Source organism: Zalophus californianus, chromosome 8 (genome assembly GCF_009762305.2).
Source record: "Zalophus californianus isolate mZalCal1 chromosome 8, mZalCal1.pri.v2, whole genome shotgun sequence".
NCBI lineage: Eukaryota > Metazoa > Chordata > Mammalia > Carnivora > Otariidae > Zalophus > Zalophus californianus.
This window is the reverse complement of record NC_045602.1, coordinates 38,790,893-38,812,682: the sequence shown is the minus strand read 5'-3', so window position 1 is coordinate 38,812,682 and position 21,790 is coordinate 38,790,893. Positions and strand designations below refer to the sequence as shown.

At 38.8% G+C, this 21,790-nt stretch overlaps 1 protein-coding gene across 5 annotated transcripts in view; it reads right to left on the bottom strand.

Moving 5' to 3' along the window:
• The window catches only part of EIF2AK3 (eukaryotic translation initiation factor 2 alpha kinase 3), a 69,293-nt gene that overhangs the window by 17,226 nt on the left and 30,277 nt on the right, over positions 1-21,790 (bottom strand). For 4 of the 5 annotated variants that reach the window (XM_027622850.2, XM_027622852.1, XM_027622855.2 and 1 more), the window contains exons 3-11: positions 17,360-17,554; positions 13,679-13,809; positions 11,839-12,073; positions 10,267-10,429; positions 9,140-9,280; positions 8,242-8,364; positions 6,029-6,249; positions 5,573-5,685; positions 1,634-1,756 (exon numbers count right to left, since the gene is read on the bottom strand). In XM_027622850.2, the coding sequence (XP_027478651.1) occupies positions 1,634-1,756; positions 5,573-5,685; positions 6,029-6,249; positions 8,242-8,364; positions 9,140-9,280; positions 10,267-10,429; positions 11,839-12,073; positions 13,679-13,809; positions 17,360-17,554 (1,445 nt within the window). The remainder of the gene's footprint in view (positions 1-1,633; positions 1,757-5,572; positions 5,686-6,028; positions 6,250-8,241; positions 8,365-9,139; positions 9,281-10,266; positions 10,430-11,838; positions 12,074-13,678; positions 13,810-17,359; positions 17,555-21,790) is intronic. The other variant, XM_027622851.2, reaches the window with a different exon arrangement.

Below are 21,790 nucleotides of genomic sequence, written 5' to 3'. Positions count from 1 at the left end.
TCCCACTAACTATTCTCTATACCACCTCCAAGTGCTTTTCCTTGAGCCTTTGTCAGGCCATTTTGTGTAGCTGGCCATCCCTCCCCTACACATATGTCTACTGAGTGACAGGCTACTCTCTTGAATACCCAGCACAAATGTCACCACCTCCAAAAAGCTTGCCTTCCTTGATTTCAGTTACATCTGCACTTTTTCATGAAAAGCTATTTAAATCTAAGCCACCAGGTCACAACCTTCCTTCCATTGTAGTTATCTGAGTATATACGCAAAAGCCTCAAAGAGTTATTGGTTCTTGGGAGCAGAAGCTTTGCTTAATTTTATAACCTATGTGGTGCCTTGCACATATATTTAAACTACTCAAATATTATATACCAAGGAAAAGAATTAGTCCCAAGGAAAAGAATTAGTACACAAATCCATCCCAATCTTGTGTCCCTAACTGTTGGACAGAATGTTTAACTACCAGTTACAAGGACAACAGAGCAATTAGTACACATTTAATCAAGACTCAATAGGAGCTTACAGGCGCCTCGGTGGCTCAGTCAGTTAAGCGTCTACCTTCGGCTCAGGTCACGATCAGGGTCCTGAGATCGAGTCCCGCATTGGGCTCCCTGTTTAGTGAGAAGTCTGCTTCTCTCTCTCTCCCTCTGCCCCTCCCCCTGCTCCTGCGCTCTCTCTCTCTCTCTCTTTCTCAAATAAATAAATAAAAAATCTTAAAAATAAAAGAATCAATAGGAGCTTGAGTCATGATCCCAGGGTCCTGGGATTGAGTCCCACATCGGGCTCCTTGCTCAGTGGGGAGCCTGCTTCTCCTTCTGCCTGCCACTCCCCCTGCATGTGCTTCTCTCTCTCTGACAAGTAAATAAATAAAATATTAAAAAAAATAAAATAGATGGAAAAGAAGGCATTACTCAAAGCCCATCATCTTAAGCATGACACTGTTCTGAGTTAGAAATGCTACTTCTAGGAATCTATCCTATGGAAACAGATGTGGTCAAAAATTTATATGAAAGATGGACACTGCAAAGTTGTTTTTAACTGCAACAAATATGAAACCCAGATGTTTAACAATAAGAAACAGTTAAACAAAATATTTCACATGTATCAACTGGACTAATATCCAGCCATAAAATACTTTGTTTATTTTGGCATTTATACTCTTAATAACATGGAAAATGCCAAGGATACAATAAAGGAAGCAACAGATTAAACTGTCTGTATTGCTAACTATGATACTAACTAGGTACATTTATGATCAGAAAAAAAGTCAAAGGAAATACCCAAAAATGGTAATAGTGAGCATTACTGGGAAGAGAAGACACAGATGATTTTTGTTTTACTACTTTTCCCTGTTTTCCACAATACATAGATTATTTTTAAAGGGTGATATCCACTGTGGAAAAGTCCTGAGTGTTTAAGAATCAAAAACAGGGGCAGATTTTTTTAAGTCGAGGCAAAGCAATCTAAATAGATCACCCCTTTTTGACAGCTGGTTATCTGGTGGCACTTGGAAGCTAAGATTCAGAAAGTCAGAAACTTTCCTATAGGATGGAGTATACCAAAAAGGACATATTGCCTATGAGGTGAGCAATATGGCGCTAGTTGCAAGCCCACTAACAATGCCCTCCCTTACCTGTTGGGGAGGCGAATTCTCTTGATAGCATAATTGCAGTCATCTACTTTGTTTCTGGCTTCAAAGACGACTCCAAACCCACCACGACCCATGCACTGAACTGGTTCAAAATCTGTTAGATAGCTTAAAAAAAAAAAAAAAAGGAAATTTAATAAGGCAATAGTTCAATCTTACTTTATGATGTATAAAAAGTACATAAACTCAGTAAGTCTCAGAGAACTTTATTAATAGAGATTATAGTTTAAATTTGACTACTAGCATTCTTTGTTCTTCTGTTTATATAAATGAAGCAAGCCCATTCTAATTTTTTCCTAGGAAATTTATAAAAAATAAAAAAGTTTCTGTTCAATTGGGAATTGCTTCCTTTTTTTTTAAAAAAAGATTTTATTTATTTATTCATGAGAGACAGAGGGAGAGAGAGAGAGAGAGGGAGAGAGAGAGAGAGAAGCAGAGGGAGAAGTAGGCTCCCAAGAAGCAGGGAGCCCGATGCGGGACTCGATCCCAGGATCTTGGGATCATGACCTGAGCCGAAGGCAGACGCTTAACCATCTGAGCCACCCAGGTGCCCTGGGAATCGCTTCTTAATCACTTGTTCTTACAGTAACTTTACTACTGATCTAACCCGTCCAAAACTTTCCATCACCTACCAAAATATTCTATCCTTCGTTCTCTAAACTTTTGCTTCCTATGGCATTCTGCACTCAGAAAAACATAGCTTAGGGGCATCTGGGTGGCTCAGGCAGTTAAGCATCCTGCTCTTGGCTTTGGCTCAGGTCCTGATCTCAGGGTCCTGGGATCAAGCCCAAGTCAGGCTCCGCATTCAGTGGAGAGTCTGCTTGAGGATTCTCTCTCTCCTTCTCCCTCTGCCCATTCCCCCCGCCCCCTGCCACGTGCACTCTTTCTCTTTCTCAAATAAATAAATCTTAAAAAAAGAAAAGAAAAAAACCCATAACTTAATCTTACATCAGTGCCTATAAATTTTATGGAAAAAAATGTAATCAATCCTATTATTTTTTTTTAGCCAGAAATCTTTCTAGGAGCCAAAGTTGTGTGAAATTGGCTGGGTTGCCTCATGAGTCAGTATGCTCATCACCAGAGAAATTCAGACAGAAGCTAACCCCGCATCTGTGACTTACAGGCTGACCTGCACATTGTAGCCTCATCTCCCTTATGCACCTGACTTCTTTGCTCTGCACTCTAGATTTCAGCTGACTTGCACCAGGCTCTCTCGCAACTTTGGGGCTTTTGCTTCTGCTATTTGCTCTACTGAGATGGCCTAATTCTTTGTACTTAATGAAACTCTGTTTTCCCTTCATTCTGCTCATCTTGCTACCACTGTGGAGCCTTCCTAGACCCCTGTCTTAAGTTCTCATAGCACTTTGCACATAGCTTTTTAAACTATTTAAACATAATCTCAATATTTTGCAGGTATCTGTATGCAGCTCACTCTCCCTACTGCCACTGCATTGTGGGGGCCTTGAATGCAGGAAAGCATTTTTGCTTCTTTTTGTATCTCCAGAGCTTGCGCTTACCTGGCAAATAGAAGGTCTAACAAATCTCCGTCAAATAATATATGAAAAAATAAATGAATGCATGCATGCTATGGAAGTTGTTCTTTCAGCCATATGGGGGAGAGTTGAATTCGATTATCTTTACTGTCTCTCATAAGGCTAAGTTTATTACTTTATGATTTGCACACTCATATTAATTTAGTAGTTGGCTTAGCTGGTTAGAGCAGCATTGGAGTTGAGGAGAGGCAATCGATCCCAATCCTCCATGGGCCAATTACCTTCACAGAGAATGAAGAACAATAATCTGTAGCCCTAAAAATAGCCAGTCAAGGCGCTTTGGTACAGATCCATCTCCCCAACTACAAAGCTCATGAAATTCACATCCTAGGGCGCCTGGGTGGCTCAGTTGGTTAAGCGACTGCCTTCGGCTCAGGTCATGATCCTGGAGTCCTGGGATCGAGTCCCGCATCGGGCTCCCTGCTCAGCAGGGAGTCTGCTTCTCCCTCTGACCCTCTTCCCTCTCGTGCTCTCTATCTCTCATTCTCTCTCAAATAAATAAAAAAAAAAATCTTTAAAAAAAAAAAAAAGAAATTCACATCCTATTCCTGCAGGGTCAATTGCCTTATTGTCCTGTATTAAAGAAAATGAATATGTCGTCTGAAAAGAGGGATAACATATATATGATTATAGACTCTGTAAAATTTAAGTATCATCTTGCCTAAGGTCCCAAATGACAAATGACAAAGTTGAGACTTGAATGCATGACTGAACCCAGGGCTCAGGTTCTTCACAATGCCTACAATATAGTAGGCATTCAGTAAGCATTAGGTATTATTATAGAGCCTCCCAGATTTGAAAAACAATCAGCTGTACTCGCCATACTGAATAAAGTGAAAGGAAAATTAAATCTAATTCAGTTTCAGAGTATTTTATTCCAGTTCTCTTCACAACAGCCTTAGAGATGTATGTTTATTCATTCCACCCTACTCTTCCCTGTCTTTACCTAACTCTTTCTTACTCACAATTTAAGGTTCAATGAAAATGTGACCTCATTTATGATGCCCTCTTGAATAATCACAACCAGTGACTGAGTCACTTATAGTTCATGGCTTTTTCCTTAGCTGTTTGTTTTGCCCAGTATTATCTTCCCTCATAGACGTTAAGCCCCTCCAGGATAGGCCCAGTCTTTTTATTTCTCCCAAAGCCAGAAATACTGTCCTGTGCTTGGTTGTTCAGAGTAAATGTTGAATGAACCATGAATGGCTTCGGTGGTGGATTACCTCCTGAGATTTGTCAGGTCTCTAGTTCTCTCCCTCTCTCTGCCAGCTCGCATATTAGTCAGCATCTTTATCAGAAGGGTACTAAAGCCTTTGCCATTTCTTAGTCACCTAGTAAATTCTGCTTTGGGAAACTTGTAGCTAAAACAAACTGATTACAGTCAATTCTCAATCTGTGATAATACAGTATGAATGCAGCTTAGATAAATTAGGTCTACACATTATCCATATATCACACATTTTCACAGTAATTTTCAATCTTTTCTGTCATAAAACCATTACCCTAGATATTAAGCAGTAAGGTTCTGTATCTCTTCCTTGTTCCCATATCAACAAGTGTTAACTATGATATCAAAACAAATGGAAAATGTAGCAATAAATCATGTAATATGAAAAATGAACCACAGCACCACTTCCTGTACCACAGAGCATAAAAACCTGTATGCCTGACAGATGTTAACAGATTCTCTACTTTTATTTTACCTTCAAATTATTTGAATTGCCTACTTTTTAGGTGACTCACTTCCCTCTTCTACTTTTAAAATTACCTACTGGTATATTTCCCCTCATTTTTCTACTTCTTGTTCCAGACAGAATAAAGACGAAATAAATAATTGAAGATTAAGTTAACATATAGAGATTAATATCATACTCTAACAACACAATAATAATTCGGTACTGGTAATGCCAAGCCCAGTACACAGCAGACCCTCGATAACAAAGTTGTCTGAATAAGAACTTTTTTTTTAAAGATTTTATTTATTTTTTTGACAGAGAGAGACACAGGGAGAGAGGGAACACAGGTAAAGGAAGTGGAAGAGGGAGAAGCAGGCTTCCTGCTGAGCAGGAAGCCCGATGCGGACTCGATCCCAGGACACTGGGATTGACTGAGCCACCCAGGCGCCCCTGAATAAGAACTTAATTTTGAACTTCTGTAACACTATTTTTATCCTTCTTAGGGCACATACCACTTTGAATAAATTTAAGTTACTTGAGGGTTAAGTCTATATTTTATTTCCCTGGATATTGACACATTAAAGAAAAAGTTAAACAAGATCTTAGTTTAGAGGTCATTTCTTCCTTGATTCAAACAGTTGCCACCAGAAGCTGCAGCACACACATATATACTTTATATATGAAAAGACTCTTACCGTGATACATATCCAGAATTTTTAATGTCATTCCAGCTACTGTCCTTAGCTTCTCCACTGACAGAGTCATATTTACTTTCAGTTTGACACTGAGTTTCAGATTCCTTCCTTTGCTGATAAGGTGGGGGAAAAAAATCACTGTCAAAGCTGAATTGAAGTTAGCCAACAATCTTAAGCTATAAAATAACATTTAAAAAGTAAGTAATATGGATAAAAAGAAAAGTATTCTAAGAACACAGAATACAGCATTTCCCTTGTCCATGGGAAGTGAGATGGGATGGGTGAAGGCCAGATGGGAACAAGTTGAGGAGTGAAGGGCTGGTAAGTCAGGAGAGACGAGAGGATGGGCGACAATGACTTCATGGTGAAACTTAAGTAAATGTCCCCTCAGCCCCCACCACATACACACTTTCTCCCAACACTCTGAAATACATTAGATTCTAAAAAATGTCTTACTCTGTGAGGATGGGGATGGAAAAGTCTACGCACAATAAAAGTTGTTGCTATGATACAAAACAGAATAGTTCCAACTATTTCTTTCCACCAGTGTAAGAGGAGAACAGGATCCTTTTTGCGAATGTTCTTGTTGTAACTTGGGTTCTCGAGAAATCGGACTGAGATCTGTGTGCTCCGTTTGCTCCTCTCCCTCTTGTAGTAAGGTAGATAATAACCATTATCTTCAAAAACAGACATTAAAAGATTTTTTTTTAAAGATAAACCAATACAGGTCCACTTTTAATTGTTAAAAATTATCTATTTTCCTATCACTTCTATTACTAATTCCTTTTATTAAAGTTTCATCTCTAACACTTTTCTTTTTTTTTTAAGATTTTATTTATTTATTTGACAGAGAGACACAGCGAGAGAGGGAACACAAGCAGGGGGAGTGGGAGAGGGAGAAGCAGGCCTCCTGCAGAGCAGGGAGCCCGATGCGGGGCTCGATCCCAGGACCCTGGGGTCATGACCTGAGCCGAATGCAGACGCTTAACGACTGAGCCACCCAGGCGCCCCTTCTTTAACACTTTTCAATAGCCTCATTATCCTATTTTTTTCTTTTTTCCTACACAAACATATTTTCCTTTATTCCATAAGCATCACAGATTTTCTTTTTACTGAATAATAAGACTAGAAAAAAACCTTAAGGTTTTTTTAAGGTTTTAAGGTTTTTAAGGTTTTAAGGTAATAAATAGGGCCACCCTATTTATTACCTCTTTATTTTTTTTAAAGATTTTATTTATTTATTTGACAGAAAGAGACACAGCGAGAGCAGGAACACAAGCAGCGAGAGTGGGAGAGGGAGAAGCAGGCTTCCCGTGGAGCAGGGAGCCCGATGTGGGGCTCGATCCCAGGACCCTGGGATCATGACCTGAGCCGAAGGCAGACGCTTAATGACTAAGCCACCCAGGCACCCCTTATTACCTCTTTAATAATCCAATTCTTTAAATGCAAGAAAGAATTAGACAGTACTCAATCTTCCTTCAAGGTTTTTAAGCTTTACTCTCATTTGGCATAAATAAAATACAAATTTTACCATAAATTATTCTTGGCAAACTCAGAAGAAAACTTCTCCAACAGTCTCCTTGGTTCATTTCAAGCTGTCAAAATGAGGTTGTCCTGAAAGCAGCCTGCCTGTTTGGCTTCTATTTTGTACCATGTGGACCGACTATACAATTCTCTCTTACCTTGTATTTTGATTGGAATCAGATAAAGACTGTTGCTTCTAGGTCAGAGCCCTCTGTTTTTTTCAATTTAAATTTTACAATAACTTCCCAGTGCTAGCATCTAGGGTGAATGGTGAGGAGTCTGTTTTTGTCTAATGCAGATTTGACAATTTTTTTTATATCTAACTATTCAAAGTCCTTTCATATCTGAATACATCCTAACTTTAAATACCCAGGAATGGGGCGCCTGGGTGGCTCAGTTGGTTAGGCGACTGCCTTCAGCTCAGGTCATGATCCTGGAGTCCCAGGATCGAGTCCCGCATCGGGCTCCCTGCTTGGCGGGGAGTCTGTTTCTCCCTCTGACCCTCCCCTCTCTCATGTGCTCTCTCTCTCTCAAGTAAATAAATAAAATCTTTAAAAATAAATAAATAAATACATACATACCCAGGAATGTATTTCCTGTCAAATTTTACCTACTCTTGACTTTTGCACTAATTTCCCTTGTTGGAGGACAGAATTAAAATCCCCTCATTCTATAGCATTTTCATAACCTATTTTCTTCATTATACAGGCTGATATTATACAGATTATATTAAATAGGCTGATAACTAAATGAAAGCTAATTACAAGAATTAATGCTTACTGAACACTTACTATTTGCCAGACACAGTGCTAGTTAACACTGTATGTGCATTATTTCATTTAGACCTCATAACAACCCAATAAATAAATATCAGGATTAATATCCTTGCTTTACAGATGAAGGAACCAAGACGCAGTGAAATTAGGTGTGCCCAACCTAGTATGTGGCAAAACTGAGATTTGAACTCTGGCAATCTAACTTTGGAACTTGCACCTTTGGCCACCATTCATACTATTCCTCCGAAGATATTTTCTACCTTCCAAAAACTACCTTTCATTTGAATTCTACTAATTAATTTCAAATTAATAAATAACCTAAAAGGAAAAATAAAACAGCATTTTCAATACAAGCTTCATCACACTTACCATATGGGTATTGCAAGATGGAAAGGGCGCCATTACTGTACTCTTCATGAGAAAATTTATCGTTACTAAGACATTTGTCAAATTCATCAGACCCTACCAAGACAGGAGTTCTGGAAGGAGAATCTAAAAGCAAATGGTAAAATCTTAACTGTTGAGACTTCAGTGACAATGCATGTACCTCATTAATTCAAAAAATAGATATTCAACCACAGTTCTGTTTAAATATGTTAAGTAAATGGCTTACGGTTCTTCCCCCTTGAAAAGCAGTCTTGTAAAGAAGATGAGTCGTTTAAACAAGTAATTAAAATAGGATGTGACATATGTGATAAAAAACACATACAAGCCATGGAAAGATAACTGAAGGAAGTAGGTGGCCTACTACTTGAATTCAACTCATTTAAATGTCTCAAAGAATATGATGTAATAACCAGATGTTTCATAAATATTCTTAAAAAATGTTTTTTATTAGAGAATAATAAAGGGAGAGAGAGAGAGAGAGAGAGCACATGAGCAAGCACAGGGGGATGGGCAGAGGGAGAGGGAGAGAGAGAATCTCAGGCAGGCTCCATGTCCAGCAAAGAGCCCAACGTGGGGCTTGATCCCACGACCCTGAGATCATGACCCAAGCCGAAATCAAGAGTTGGCCTTTCAATCAATTGAGCCACACAGGTGCCCCTGTTTCATAAATATTCTTAATATGTTAAGAGTTAAATGATACTTAGGTACAGTCAGTGAATGGTAAAGAGTGTATCTGTGCTGTCTAGAGAAATATTTTATTAACACTGATTTCTTTAGGAGCAGCTGCTGTTTCAATGAAATCATGCTGTAAAAGATAATTATATTTTTCCTCAATAATATTACACCTCAATAATATTACAAAAGTTCATGATTCACTTACGAATTAAGGGTTTCCATTTGATTGTTGGCAAAGGCATAATTGCATACTCATTATTGACAGATTCCAAGGCCTTGGGACTTGTAGGAAACTTTTCTGAAATTCTGACTGATGACTGCAGATACAGCTGACCTCTGTACATTCCTGAGTCAAGGAGGACACTGTCAATTAGGTTTAGAATCAAGTACCAATGATTTTTTTCAAAAAGGTTCATTTTGATTTAATACAATTAGATTAATTTGTTATTTCTTCACGTGCTATGTAACTCTTTCCAAAGAAGAATCAAGCCTGAAGTGCTTGAATGCAACCTAAAGGTTATTTCACAAGAAATGGAAAGGAAAGTTATACATGAGTTATGCTGTTTCTCACTGAACAATAATTGTCAGTAATTACTGGAACACTTCCAGTAGGAAAGTTCAAAGAAAAGAAATCACTGCACACTTATAAAACTGACAGTTTAGATGAAGTAACTTCCTTTTTAAGGAAAACAAAACGCCTGTAATTCCACAGATACTGCTAACACGCCAGTTAAATACTATCATAATACATGTGTGACATGTTATTCTTCCAAATTCTTGCATTTCATTGAGATTGAGGGGTGGGTGGCACATTGATAGAGCTTAAAGAATTTTGAGTATTTGACCACCAACACTAGTGCAAATAATGAGACTCAAAAGTCTGCAAATTTTATTTTGTAAAGGCCTCCAATTGCCCAGAAGCACACAAGAATTTGGTTACTATTTTTCAGATAAGTTGTAAAGATACATAGAAAAAAATAAACATAACTTTAAGAGGCGGGCAAATTGACATAGATGCAAATACAAATGTAGAAAGTTTTAGAATCTGAGGATAATTTACAGAATGCTGTATGATGGCAACATTTCTAAGCCTTTCTAATAGGGTCTCAGAGGAAAAGAATATGCCGTAGTAATTGAAAGTTTCAGAACTGGATAAATGGAAAAAAACAGCAGGAATGGAAACCAAAGTATAAATCTTAAGGGCAATCTAAGCCAGGGAATGTTTTGAGGAATTAAAACTGCTATAGGCATACCGGAGGTAGAAAGGAACAACGTAGGAATAAAACTTAAATGTCAATATGTCCTATCGCTAGATATGAGACAACTACTCACCCAGGTAAACGCTGTTTTCTGTGGCTCCTCGAGCAGCTTCTACAATGTCTTCTTCATCTTCTAACACTTCATTGTTAGATGCATAACTTGTATCATCGAAAAGACTGATGGGAATGACTTTTCCATCCTTAACCAACCAAGCAGATGCAATGGGGGTACAAAACTAAACAAAAATAGAAAAGAAATTTTACATAATTTCAAGCAGTATTTATGTAAATCAACTCCTAAAATGACATTTAAAAATCACAAAAAAATTTTTCCAGCTTTACAAGTATAATTGACAAATAAAAATGTATATATTTACAGTATACAATGCCATATTTTGACACATATATACATTATGAAATGATTAGCACAATCAAGCACCTGGGTGGCTCAGTCAGTTAGGCGTCTGCCTTTGGCTCGGGTCATGATCCTAGGGTGCTGGGATCGAGCCCCGCATCAGGCTCCCTGCTCAGTAGGAGCCCTCCCCCTGCTTGTGCTCCCTTGCTCTCTCTCTGTCGACTAAATAAATAAAATCTTAAAAAAAAAGATCTACCCTCCTCATTTCACAATGTGTACGCATATCAATTATCATGCTGTACACCTCAAATATATATAGTTTTTGTTTACCAATTATACCTCAACAGACAAGAAAAAAAATTTTTTTTTAAAGATCTACCCTTGGGGCACCTAGGTGGCTCAGTTGGTTAAGCATCCATCTGACTCTTGATCTCAGCTTAGGTCTTGATCTCAGGGTTGTGAGTTCAAGCCCTGCATTGAGATCTACTCTCATCAAATTTCAAGTATACAATATAGTATTCTTAACTATAGTCACCACACTGTATATTACATCTCCAGAACTTATTCACCCTGCATAACTGAAATCTTGTACCCTTTGACCAACATTTCTCCATTTCTCCTATCCCCCAGCCCCTGGCAACAACCATTCCACTCTCTGTTCTGTGAGTTCAACTTTTTTAAAATTCCACATGTAAGTAAGACCATACACTTTTTCTTTCTGTGCCTGGTTTATTTCATTTAGCATAATGTCCTCTAGGTTCATCCATGTTTTAGCAAATGACAGCATTTCCCTCATTAAGGCTGGATAATATTCCACTGTGTACATATACACACCCCATTTTCTTTATCCATTCATTTACTGATGGACACTTAGGCTCCTTCTATATCTTGACTACTGTGAATAATGATGCACTGAACATGGCAGTGCAGATATCTCCTTGAGATACTGATTTCACTTCCTTTGACTATCTTCCCAGAAACAGGATGGCTGGATCATAGGGTAGTTCTCTTTTTAATTTTTGAAAGCACCTCCATACTGTTTTCCACAGTGGCTGCACCACTTCACATCCCCACCAGCAGGGCACAAAGATAACAAACATCCTCACCAGCACTTGTTTTCTGTGGTCTTTTTCAGAAGAGCCACTCTAGCAGGTGTGGAGCTACACATATCTTAAAGCATAGAGAACAGGCTGAGAATCCAAAATGACAGTTATTTCCCTCAACCCAATAAGTCTGGTCAAACTAGGAAAGGAAAAAATGTATTTATAAATGCTCAGTGGTTTCAGGTACCTGGTATTCCCATTCCAGATGTCCTCCCTTCTTGCTAAACGCCATAACCTTCCAGTCAGCAACTGAGACCTTTATCACTGTGTCCATCATGGTGGCTTCCTGTTCTTCAACATCTGAAATAATTTTAGACCCTTCTTTGCTCCCACTGGGCTTTAAGGTGCTTTCAATAAATCCGGCTCTAGTTTCCATGTCTGGAATATACCGAAGTTCAAAGTGGCCAACACTGAAATTCCACCTTAAATTTACAAAGGTTTGTTTTAGAAATTTACACTTAAGTAAAGGGACCAAATAATAAAGAACCATTCTAGATTCAAGAAGCAAACACTAAAATTTTGTGATGAGAAAAAGAACTCAACATAATTTTCTGGAAGTGCTCTGCTGGTTTATGCCACAAGAGGGCATCACTTTGTTCTGGGCCTTTAGAAACAATGGTTCTACGTTGTAAAACAACAATGGCTATGGGACAGATTTTCCCTCAAAAATTAACAAATGTTCACATTTCCAAATCAGAACGATTTTCTCCAGACACATCAAAGTTACCTTAAAATGCAGCAGTCTGCTTTATTAAAGTCTGGGCACATTTCATTCAAGTGCAGAGAAATTAATACATCCCAGTAAATCAATGGTACACAGCAAGTTGAATGCATCAATTTTATATTTATATGAAAACATAGCCCTGAAAGGCAATGTGACCCAGCGTACCAAGGCTGAAGGTCATACCACCTCAGTTCCAATCTGAGATCTCTCCTGAGATCTGGCAAGTCATTGAACCTTTCCTGAGTTTCAGTGTCCTCACCCATAAAGTGGCAATAATAATGTTTCCTCTATAATCAATACATAGAAAAATCACTTAGCTATTGACAGTATAATGACTTGTTACTTAGATATAAAATGGCTTAATAATTCTGATGTCTATTAAAAAAATACACTTAAGGAACATGGATCTTAGACCCCAGACTCTTCCTATTCTGGTAACTCAAAATTCTATTAAGTTGGACATCTGTTCCTATTGGTGGCTGGACACCCAGCAGGCACTCAAATACTTGAGACAAAATCCCATCAGGATAAAGAAGGTCAGGTTGCCAGCAGATGCAAAGCCCTATTCATAGTTCGGTGAACACAGAAATATTTTCTTAACTGAGTTTGAGAAAACAGGAAGGAAACTGAATGATATTGCATCAGATTAGACAAAATCTGAAAGTCTGGTTCATTTTTAAAAGATAAAGATGAGATCTCCAATGATTTTTACTACAGACAAGTTAAAATTTAAGAAAGGTTTTAAAAAAAAATCAAGCATGTGATTTAGGATCAGCACATGTCATCTAATCATCTTACTTTTTAATCACATATTTAAATGTGAAAATTACATAATTCTTTATTTGAAAAGGGAAACAAGGCATTTGACCAAATAAATTATACTTTAACACTTTAAGAAAATAGACTAATTTAAACATATTTTAAAATTGGGGTTGTCAAACACACTGTGAAATTACTTACTAGAGAGAACTACAGAGTCAGAGATGCAAGTTGAATTAAAGCACATTAACTTTGTCTTAAGAGTGCTCTGCATTCAAAGAAATTCGATCAGTGAGGTTTGCTATAGTCACTGTATGGGCCTTCTCCCGGTTACCAACTCCAGAGCTTATGGTGGGAGTTTTCAATTTGGACTTTTTTGATAATCATGAGACCATTTTTAATTTAGGGCCTAAGTTTCTCTTAAAAGAGTTGTATGTTTTTAGGACAAGAAAATAGTTCAGGAAATCTCCATAAAGAAAAATCTGATAAATTTGGGTTTTGCTGAACTTGTAATTATCAACAGCAGCATTCTCTGAATACATACTTCTCATTGCCACTGCGAGGTCCGACAGCCCTAACCGTTTTCTGGGAGCGTTGCAAAAGCAGGATGTCTTCTTGTTCCATATCATCATTATCCCATTGGCGACAACCCAAAGCTGAACAGATGTACCTCACCTGAAAAGACAGACAGAAATTTTGTGAAGAATACAAGTTATAGGAGATCAGAGACATTAAAAGAATCAATATAATTTATACAAAATTGAGATTTCTAAGTATTAAGAAGCATCGGTTAAACTATCAACTCCTAAAATGAGTTACTTAGAACCATAAAGAAAACAATAAGTATTTCGTTCAGGGAATGAATTTAAGGATTTAGAAAATTTTAGTTTTATTTGGGGGGTTTCCATGGAATACATGAAAAGAAACAGATAACCAGTTGTGATCTCCTAGCAATAATATCATTAATAAAATTCCAGGTGAATTAAAAAAAAATTAGCCTCAGAGTTTCCATTTGATGGAAGTATTAGGTTTTTAAAGACTTAAACTTTTCCTAATAGCTATAGTATTTAAAAGTGCTTCCTTCAAAGAGCCAAGATGTCCATCAACAGATGAATGGATAAAGAAGATGTGGTATATATATACAATGGAATATTATGCAGCCATCAAAAATGAAATCTTGCCACTTGCAGCAACATGGATGGCACTAGAGGGTATCATGCTGAGCGAAATAAGTCAACCAGAGAAAGACATGTATCATATGATCTCACTGATATGAGGAATTCTTAATCTCAGGAAACAAACTGAGGGTTGCTGGAGTGGTGGGGGGGTGGGAGGGATGGGGTGGCTGGGTGATAGACATTGGGGAGGGTATGTGCCATGGTGAGCGCTGTGAATTGTGTAAGACTGATGAATCACAGACCTGTACCTCTGAAACAAATAATACATTATATGTTAAAAAAAAAAAAAGGAAGATAGTAGGAAGGAAAAATGAAGGGGGGGAAATCAGAGGGGGAGACAAACCATGAGAGACTATGGACTCTGAGAAACAAACTGAGGATTCTAGAGGGGAGGGGGTTGGGGGGATGGGTTAGCCCGGTGATGGGTATTAAGGAGGGCACATACTGAATGGAGCACTGGGTGTTATACCCAAACAATGAATCATGGAACACTACATCAAAAACTAATGATGTAATGTATGGTGACTAACATAACATAATAAAATAAAATTTAAAAAAAAGTGCCTCCTTCAAATCTTCATTAGAAAGAAAAAGGAGGACTCTTAGCATGGTCTGAACTAAAATCCTCACAGAGAGTAGCGCACCTGCTAGAATACCAGAATTTTGTAGCAGCACATCAAATCAGAGAACCGGACGATTGGGTTCAATCTCACTGTTTTACAGATGAGAATACTGAAGGCAACGGAGGATCTCCCTGCCTCCTCAGTACAATGTGGATGCGGGCAGTGGGGAAGGCAGAGAAGCACCCGCAAGAGCAAGAGGGGGCTACTGGCCTAACATTCAGATAAGGAATCATTAACGTTTGAAAAACCCAAGAGTCAAAAGATCATTTTTCTACTCTTCCTTGTTTTATTCTTAACTCTCTATATAAAATATTCACATATAAAGGTTAAGGGATTAAAATAAAAGATTTTTAAAAATATTTTATTTTATTTTATTGCCCTCTTTAATACCCATCACCAGGCTAACCCATCCCCCCACCCGCCTCCCCTCTAGAATCCTCAGTTTGTTTCTCAGAGTCCATAGTCTCTCATGGTTCGTCTCCCTCTCTGATTTCCCCCCCTTCATTTTTCCCTTCCTACTATCTTCTTTTTTTTTTTTTAACATATAATGTATTATTTGTTTTAGAGGTACAGGTCTGTGATTCAACAGTCTTACACAATTCACAGCGCTCACCATAGCACATACTCTCCCCAACGTCCATCACCCAGCCACCCCAACCCTCCCACCCCCCACCACTCCAGCAACCCTCAGTTTGTTTCCTGAGATTAAGAATTCCTCATATCGGGGCACCTGGGGGGCTCAGTCACGAAGTGTCTGCCTTCGGCTCAGGTCATGATCCCAGGGTCCTGGGATCAAGCCCCGCATCGGGCTCCCTGCTCAGCGGGAAGCCTGCTTCTCTCTCTCCCACACCCTCTGCTTGTGTTCCCTCTCTCACTCTGTCTCTCTCTGTCAAATAAATAAATAAAATCTTTAAAAAAAAAAAAAAGAATTCCTCATATCAGGGGCATCTGGGTGGCTCAGTCATTAAGCATCTGCCTTCAGCTCAGGTCATGGTCCCAGGGTCCTGGGATTGAGACCTGCATTGGGCTCCCTGCTCGGCAGGAAGCCTGCTTCTCCCTCTCCCACTCCCCCCACTTGTGTTCCTGCTGTCGCTCTCTCTCTCTCTGTCAAATAAGTAAATAAAATCTTTAAAAAAAAAAGAATTCCTCATATCAGTGAGATCATATGATACATGTTTTCCTCATTTCACTTAGCATAATACCCTCTAGTTGCAAATGACAAGATTCGGTTTTTTTGATGGCTATAAAGAACTTATCAAACTCAACACCCAAAGAACAAATAATCCAATCAAGAGATGGGCAGAAGACATGAACAAACATTTTTCCAAAGAAGACATCCAAATGGCCAACAGACACACAAAAAAGTGCTCGACATTGCTTGGCAGGGAAATCCAAATCAAAACCTCAAAGAGATACCACCTCACACCCGTCAGAATGGCTAAAATTAACAAGTCAGGAAATGACAGATGTTGGCGAGGATGCAGAGAAAGGGGAACCTTCCTACACTGTTGGTGGGAATGCAGCTGGTGCAACCACTCTGGAAAACAGTATGAAGGTTCCTCAAAAAGTTGAAAATAGAGCTACCATACCAACCCAGCAATTACTGGGTATTGCACTACTGGGTATTTACCCCAAAGATACAAATGTAGTGATCCAAAGGGGTATGTGCACCCCAACGTTTATAGCAGCAATGTCCACAATAGCCAAACTATGGAAAGAGCCACTATGTCCATCACCAGATGAATGGATAAAATAAAAGATTTTTACCTTTCTACAAAGGATGTTTTTAATTAATTATTCCTAATAAGAGATTTATAGTATAAGACCCAATCTTAGGAGCACATTACAGTTATATCCTAAAAACTAACATTACAGAAAATCTAGGTCTTAATAGTATAACTTTACCATCAGACAGACCTAAGTCAAATCTAACCTCAGACGTTTCTGAACTTTTTTAGAGTCTCAGTTTTCTCATCTGTAAAATGAGTACAACTTTCCTCTTGGATTACAGGATCAAACTAGATAAATAAATTAGTAGCAAGTATTCTTATCGGGATTATTATTAATATTTGGAGGAGTCCTCATCTGTCCGAATGGAAACAAAAATGTGTGATCTTTAGGAATACTGTGACAATTTCAAAATAATGTATGTAAAATGCAACTGACACACACTAGACCTTATTTATTAATTCTCTTCCTCCTGCTATTCCTGGCTCTGCTGTTCCTTCTGTTGTCTTGGATACATTTAGTTTTCTTAATAATATTTTGCCCTTTCTACTTCATAATTCTTTTATTAAAACAAATGATATCCTTGAGGGACAAATAATAATAAACCTCAACCAGTAATAGTATAACTTAATAAATTATTTCTTCCATCCCTATTTATTCTGACTTCTCCCCAAATAATTCAACATTTTCACTCACCTTTCCACTGTATGCACTGAGTCCATATGTCGTGAGAGACTTTCCTCCAACCAAAACAACATCATCTCCAAATTTATAAGAAGATTCAAGAAGTGATTCAACTGTAAAAGGAACTGTTTCCATGCTCTCACGGTCCCGGTCCCACTGGAAGAGGTCTCCATCCAGAGAAGGGATGATCATCTTATTCCCAAATACCTAAAACAAAAGCTAACTTTTAAAGGGATAATCACTTTAGTATCTAAGAGCTGGAGTCTTGAGCCTGACATTCTCCAGCCTCCTTCTGAACAGGATGTGAAATGGTGCAGTTCATCAACCAAAAAACAATTTAAAACAACTGACAGTCTCTCCTGGGGCCTACATATAATATTCTAGTATGGTTTTTCTGAAACACTGTTTGCTATGGGTGTCCCATAATGATAAGTGAGCTGCCAAAAGAAAGTTTTGTGATCAAGTGAGTTCAAGAAGAGGTTATTACAGGAGTTCTTATAGCAATTACTATGCTAATGTACAGGGGCACGTGGGTGGCTCAGTTGGTTAAGTGTCTGACTCTTGATTTCAGCTCAGGTCATGATCTCATGATCATAATCTCAGGTCATCTCACAAGATGAAGCCTCACATTAGGCTCTGCTCTGGGCATGGATTCCGCTGAAGATTCTCTCCCTCCCTCTCCTTCTGCCCCTCCCCTCCCAACCTCCCCCGTGCTCTATTAAAAAAAAATGCTAATGTGCAATATGATTTTCTAGTAAAGGGATAGTATACGCAGTATCTCCCAGACCTATTTTATCCAGGGCAATTACTGTCACAGGCTCAGGTCCATGGAAGACAGGTTGATTCAAGCGGTATCCCATCCTTTACTTACTTTCTCAAATCTGCTATGCGCCACAAGCCTGGGAACAAAGTTTACTGATTTTAGGCTCAAAGTTGTCCTTCCTTCTTTTATCAATGTGTATTGAGGGCCTACTGCGTGCGGGCATGAGTATGCTGCTTGGGAGAGACCAGAGAGCAGAGCAAAACCAAACCAAACCAAACCAAAATAACTGCCCTGTGGAGTTCAAACTCTGGTGTCGGGAGACAAACAACATAATGAATAATCACAGAGTATGTGAAGTGATAAATTACCACAGGGAAAAAAGGAACATGATAAAGTGGGACGAGAAAACGTGTGTATGGGAGGGGAGGGGACTGCCAACAGGGAGCTCAGGGTAGGCCCTACTGAGAAAGTAACATCTGAGCAAAACCTGAACTTGGGGGAGTTAACCATGCTGATATCTGGGAAACAGCCTTTGCAAAGACCTTAAGGTGCAAGAATGCCCTTCACGTTGGAGGAAGCACAAGGAACACGAACAAGCTATAAGAGGCAAGGGTGGAGGCATTCTCCATGCAAGAGATGATGATGGCTCCAATTAGGTTGACAGCACTGGAAGTGTTGTAGGCAATCAGATTTGGGATATAACAGGAAGGCAAAGCCAACAGGATTTCATGGAGGACTCCCTGTATAGTATAAGCAAAAGAAAAGAGTTCAGGGTAACTCTAAAGTTTTTGGCCACGAACATCTTGTTTCTTGAGGAAGAGTTATTAGTGCATAGCTTTGTGACATTGACCTTTTGGTATTTAAAAATATATACATCTCGACTTACTTCAGCTAATGACACAACTATTTTCCTGACCAGGCTCAAAACTTTGGAAAAAGGTAATATAAAGAAGTATGAGTCTAATAAACAACAAAAAAAGGGGTGCCTGGGTGGCTCAGTCAAACGTCTGACTCTTGATTTTGGGTCAGGTCATGATCTCAGAGTTGTGAGATTGAGCCCCATGTCTGGCTCTGGCTCCGGGCTCAGCAGGGAGTCTGCTTGAGATTCTCTCCCTCACCCTCTGCCCCCTTCCCACCCCTATCAAAATAAATAAATAAATCTTAAAAAAAAAAAAGTCCAAACAAATGATCTTAACTTTTTTTTTTTAAAGATTTTATTTATTTATTTGACAGAGAGAGACACAGCGAGAGGGGGAACACAAGCAGGGGGAGCGGGAGAGGGAGAAGCTGGCTTCCCATGGAGCAGGGAGCCCGATGTGGGGCTCGATCCCAGGACCTTGGGATCATGACCTGAACCAAAGGCAGATGCTCAATGACTGAGCCACCCACGCGCCCCGATCTTAACTTTTTTTATAGCAAAATTTCTCTATGTACTTCTTTGTTCCTCAAGTAGAATCCTATCTTTAAAGGGATATTTACCTGAAAACGCCCATATAGTCACTACAAGTGCTCACACAATCCTCCCTTCCCTCTAGCTTGGCCCCATACCTTGGAATTCTCAAGGGCTGGTAGAAAACCATTCTTCTCATCCACTTCTTTCATGTTCTAGTTCAAATCCCTATATCTCCTGCCTGAACTATTATAACAGCCTCTTTATAGTTCTAAACTGGCAATTTCCTCAATCTAAACTCTACGTATCTTCTAGATTAATCTCTGAGTCAGAGTTAAGCTTGTTATGACATTATTCAAAAATCTTCAACAGTTCTCGATTATCTTCTTATTAAAGACCCCAAATCCTAAATCTGACATTCAAAGTCCTCTAAACATGACCTCAAACAACCTTTTCTTCTTTGTCTTCCACTTTTGGGTAGAAATCGGGCATCACCACTTACGCGTTACTATTACTGTTCAGTGATGTCATTGTCAATGTCACTTCTTCTCCCTGAAACATCCTCCAGTACCAACACTGCCCACTGAAATCCCATCTGGCCTTCAAGTTGGCCTCACTTATGCTTTTGCTTTGAAGTCCAAGAAAATTTTAGCAGTGTAAGATTGCTGACAAAGATCTTCCCGTTTCTCAACACTGTACTTTACCTTTTGCTGTAACTATAAACTGAGATAGCATTACATTCTCAAAAACTGTTTACTGTACCTGTAAGAAATATTTACCACATACACTAATGTTTCTATACTTCTGTTTCTACAATGTTTATACAGTGGCTGTAAAAGCAATGCACCCAAACCTAGTGCCCAGCTTTTGTTTTCCAATTCTACTGCCCACTGAAGGAATCAAGGCTTCTCAGAGAAATGTCTAATTCCAGAGCTGGAGCAGGGGAGGGACAGGATGAGACTTTAACATCTTATTATTCTAGAGAGTAAGGATGTGCACAGAAAAGATAGAAGTACACCACTGAGCAAATCTGGAACAACTTAAGTACCAAAATAATTAAGTACTGAAGGGGGAAAAAATAATTCATGAGTCCATACTGATAATAAATAGATAAATAATACATGGGGGAGAAGGGAAGGCTCTTATTGCAATAAAATGCCAAGTGTCTACTAGTAAATACGAAGGGAGGGGTGAGGTTGGAAAAATTAAAATTTTGCAACCATCATAGTAAAGACTATATCAAGCAAAAATCAGCAATGGTGTTAAATCGAGGAAGGTGGAAATTTTGACAAGGAATAGGGTATTTGCACGGTCTTAAAGGGTCTACCCATGGACTGCTGATTAGTTACAAGAAACTAAAAACAGAAACAAACAAAAAAACCCAGTAATTACATAGTGGAGAATTTAGATAATACCTTGACCAGATGATCAAAATTAACATCACCAGTGAGGGACAGATGTGACACCCTGAGAGAGGGCACTTCGCCTGTGCAGGATTCTAAGCCAAGAATGAACAACCTAGATCTAATCACCAGGAAACACTAGACAAGCGCACAGTGAAATTTCTTTTTTCTTTTTCTTTTTCTTTTTTTTGAGAGAGAGCAGGTGCACACGGGAATGTGTGCGCACACGTGGGGGGTGGGGAGGGGAATGGGCAGAGGGAGAGGGAGAGAGAGAATCTTAAGCAGACTCCACACCCAGCACTGAGCTTGTTGCAGGACTCAAACTCACGACCCTGATATCACGACCTGAGCTGAAAGCAAGAGTTGGACACTTATCCCACTGAGTCACCCAGGTTCCCTGAAATGAAGAAATTTCTATATCATTAAATAAAAGGGCAGAGACCATATTCTTCAGAATGTTGATATCATAAAAGACATAGTCTGTGGGAAAATCTAGATTAAAAGAGTCTAACAAGACAAATAAATGTACTACCTGACCCTAAACCAGAGGGTGTACTGGAGGTAAAGGACACTATAAAAGATATCACGGCATCCTTTGCGGATATTGTGGGTTTGGTTCCAGACCACCTCAATAAAACAAGGCAAATGAATTTTTGGTTTCTCAGTGCCTGTAAAAGTTACGTTTATGCTATATTGTAGTCTGTCAAATGTGCACTAGCACTTGTCTACATTCTATTTGTATTTGTAGCATTCTGTCTACAAAATAATGTACATACCTGAATTAAAAAATATTTTATTGCTAAAAAAATGCTAACCATCATCTGAACTTTCAGCTAGTCACAATCACTGATCACAGATCACCTTAACAAATACAATGAAAAAGTATG